Source organism: Limulus polyphemus, unplaced genomic scaffold (genome assembly GCF_000517525.1).
Source record: "Limulus polyphemus unplaced genomic scaffold, Limulus_polyphemus-2.1.2 Scaffold3631, whole genome shotgun sequence".
NCBI lineage: Eukaryota > Metazoa > Arthropoda > Merostomata > Xiphosura > Limulidae > Limulus > Limulus polyphemus.
The window spans coordinates 103435-107622 of NW_013669241.1; the positions used below are offsets into that span (position 1 = coordinate 103435).

The 4188-nt window shown below is 33.5% G+C and overlaps 1 protein-coding gene across 1 annotated transcript in view; it reads right to left on the reverse strand.

Moving 5' to 3' along the window:
- LOC106469725 (delta-1-pyrroline-5-carboxylate synthase-like) overlaps positions 1-4188 on the reverse strand; it is a 14185-nt gene that overhangs the window by 9466 nt on the left and 531 nt on the right. Inside the window, exon 2 of the mRNA XM_022398288.1 lies at positions 1246-1824. Within this exon, the coding sequence (XP_022253996.1) occupies positions 1246-1668 (423 nt within the window). The 5' untranslated portion in view covers positions 1669-1824. The remainder of the gene's footprint in view (positions 1-1245; positions 1825-4188) is intronic.

Here is a 4188-nt window from a genome sequence, read left to right on the forward strand (position 1 = left end):
AAAATCATAAATAATATTAAAAGTTGGACTGGTACACAATTAAAAACATTTTATTTAGGCCCATCTATGGCCTTCAAGAAGTTGACGACTCTACATGTTTCGACGTTACAACGTCATCCTCAGGAGTAATATTATTTATGATTTTTACTAACCAGCAATTAAATATTGGACAGCTTCCTTCAGCTGCTTATTACGTCATTCTAAGATCATTCATCGTCGACTTCAAGGGCCATAGACAGTCAGCAGATGTAACACCCTCTGGTGGCCACTAATTCGCATTTCCCCATGGTCTAATTAGTAGAATCATTAAAAATTATTGTTTGAACTTGTATAGGGCGAATATTACTAATTTCATTAATATTCGAGCACTCAAGAAAAACTTTATAAAGACCCCGTATCTCAATAGTATCTTCCTAAGATATTTGTACTTAGAAAACTAAGTTATTAGATTGTACTTAGTGACCTTTTCTATTTGACCAAAAAGCTTGTACAACTTTTTGATTAAATAACAGTATTTTGGTCACATTTACTTTAGTCTGTTATTATATAACATGTTAATGTTATATAATACCGTGTTCTACGCGGAACAAACGTATGGTTTTCGTGTAAACAACCGATTTAAAGAAAATCAAGCACTTGACATGATGAACTCTTCTATAAATAATATTTTCACGAAATAAACTTATAATTCACAGGTTTTATTCTACCGTAGAAATTTAGCTAAATATACGAACAATCGTAATATTGCGTCTGTGTTGTCTTCGTTGCTGTGCAATTATATGATGTTGTCTTTAGATAGATGTGTATGATGATGATGATGATGATAATAATATGCTCAAACAACTAACTTATGAAATTAGATCATCACTATAACACTGTATCTTCTAATTGAAGTTTGTAATAAATTTTCAAAATCTCCTTTTAAGATTCGAAACCATAATTCAGCCGAACCCATGAAAATTGGTTCACATAGTACTTCCTTTACGAAATAAAATAGCTTCAAACCAAAACTTTATCGTAACATGGTTAGTTTTGGACATTATTCTACGAAACCAATAGCATCTCTTATTTAAAAGTAGTAAATACAACGAACATCCTGACCAATTGGATAATATCGAATTCGAAGAGTGAACTGTGGTTTCCAGTCGATGTTTTAAGTTTTTGGCTTTGTATTATATTTTAACAAACTGTACTTTATCGCTTTGTTTTTTTTAGAAATGTTCATTGTGGTGAAAAATACATTACCTGCTCAATAATTGAAGCAAGTCTTCCAAGAGCCAGACCAGACTGATCTTTCCGAGTGATAACGGCTGATCCAAGTTTAACTACAATTCGTTTGGAGGATTGGAGTTCACTACGATACGAATATGCGTTCTTTATGGAACTCGATTGCAAATCCCTCGTAATACTATCTCGTATGGAAGCTAACCCTTTCTTTCCTTCTTGCACAAAACGTAGGCCTGTTCTGTTCAACAGATGGAACGCCATTTCAATCCGTGAGTGAGTTATTACAGGCTTGCCGAACACTCGGAGCTTAGATGTGAACTTTCGTTGACGGCTTGTATTCGAATGGGAGCGAAAGCCACGTGCTCCTCTGAACAAGTGACTTTTGTAACCCAAGGACACCCCAATATCACTTTTTACTATAATCTTCATGGAAGTTGCCATGACGGTGATGACACTAGTCTGCTCGAGTTTCAAGTACAGGCGAGACAATAGTTGGAATTTGAACACAGAAAACTGATAATGAATCAGTTCTGACAAAACTTGTGGTAGAAATAACTATTCTATTTTTTTCAAGTTATCTATAATAAGTCTGTGATCCTGTTGGGAAAAAAACAAAACAAAAACTTCAAAATAATTTTATACACACACATTAAAAACTGAGTTGAAGTCATAAAAACTATGAAGTGTGAACTTACGCCTGCTTAAACCAATAAAGTAAGCAATAAGCATAAATCTTTAAAGAACAAATTGTGCAAGAAATCTAAAAGCGCTAATTTTGATGATTTAACCAAGGAATTCCCACACGTCCTCAGCACAAGACCCCAAAGAATTCCGCATCCTGGCCCCCTCATCCAACAAACCTATACACATTGAATGCCTTAACAGTACTGTGTATTTACTACGACCCACTTGACACTTTTTTGCGACTCGCTTTAATCCAACGAACGATATTTCCAATTCGAGTTATCTCAAACTTGTCAGTACTTTTTAAAAAAAATAGCAGAAATTTAGAATAATATAACAAATATTTATTTTGAAATCCAGTAGAGAAATTACTTCTATACACCGGTTTACCGAAATCTTCCATCATACCATTTATTTCGCCTATAATTATACATTTTCTGCGATGTATGCTCCTTTACACAAAAATGTGATTGTATTATCACACTTAGTTTTCTTGTTGAAAAATCAGGATGCGTTCACTATGCCATGTCTAGATCAGAAATTTCGTTGAAATTGGATTAGGTTTTTTTTTTTTTTGCATAGTAAATATAGTTTGAACCCAAAGACTAAATCACTGGCAAACTTAAGACATTTCCCACCAAATAGTCACGAGCTCATTCTCGGCTGAAATGTTGTTGTGGGACAGTAGTTTGTTTATGACGTTGTGTGTACTGAATATATGTACGATTTTTCATGAGACATTTTTCTAATTAATATCACCAACAAGACATTTTACCTAATTCATGTTTCTTCCCTTTCGAAAATCAAGCTCTTAATGCAAAGTGTTGCCTTAAACTAAAGTGAATATCAATACACTGGAAAGGCTCCAAATATAGTGTGTATATTTGAACAAGAAAAGAAAGCGTCGGATTATTTCCGCAAGTAATCAATAAATAGCTTAAAAATTTCTAAAAAAAAAAAATTCTTAACAAAAAATAAATCGCTCACATTGACGTGCACACAGCACACGAAAACAGGTTCCATTCGTAATAAAATTAACAAATCTTTACTGTTCTACCGACTCTAGCATGGAGTGTCCACTATGAGGTATTACATGTACGTCTTTGTAGCGTTATGCAAATCGGCACAAAAAATAAGGGGTAAAGAAACTTATCAGCCGAATACAGACAGCTCGATAGCTAAACTGTGCTTCTAAAAAGAAACGCCCCCTATAGGTGCAAAATTCTAACTAGATCAGAAATAATGACCTCAAAAGTCAGTAGAGAGTTCAGCTGCAGATTTAAACTTGTTAGTAAGTAATCCTTCAGACTTCAGGAGTTTGTGGTAACTATTATACTAACCCATCTCGTGCTAGCTGTTAAGTCTTGCTTTCAGTCGTATTTTGAAACACTTAAAACCGAGAATGAAACTAAATAACTAGTATTATTACGAATCTTTATTAATTAAGATATCGAAACTTCTTTAATATATAGACCCACCATAAACTGATAACCAGTTTTAAATTTCTACATCATTCCATGTGACCACAATTAACTCAGATGATCAAAACTAACTGATGTCGTAGCTACAAGTATAAGCCATTAGGTACAGGACCTAACTGTGAATAATATAATAATTGTTGTCGTTCTTTGAAAATCACATTCCAGATGGTAATATTAAGTCAGCTTTCACCCCTCTCGACGATTTTTTTTCAACGCTTCTTTAAATCAGAGTGTGACTCACCTGAGAGTACAAGAATGAAACTTGCAGTATTTTTACAGAATTCATGGCAGTTAACACTCAAAATAACTTAGATACAGCATAGTGAAAAAACAAAACGAAATCAGAAACTTACAAAACTCAAGGGGTGAAAAAGTTTGGAAAGTTCTAAAATGTCTTAAACTATTAAAGCTGAAATTCAAATAATTTATCAAGTTCACTCTAAACTTAAGAATCTTAGAACAATTTAAGTTTAAATTACTTAATTTCTGTCAGACTCCAAACTGGATTACATAAGTCTGCGATGGTTTTTATTGTCTTGAAATTTTTATATGTTCTACGGTAATTCCTATAAGGTGAATCCGAAAATGATATCCATTTTTCTCCAGCACGTACAGATTTTTCACAAACCTTCATAACGCAATACATAAGAAAGACCACAACACGTAGTTTTGAAACCAAAAGACGAAGATTTCACACACACACACGCACAAAATCATAATGAATGAGAATGCATGTTGGTTTGACATCAGTGTTCTTCTCTTTTCTTCAGTTTGTTTGTATTTTTGTTAACAAACA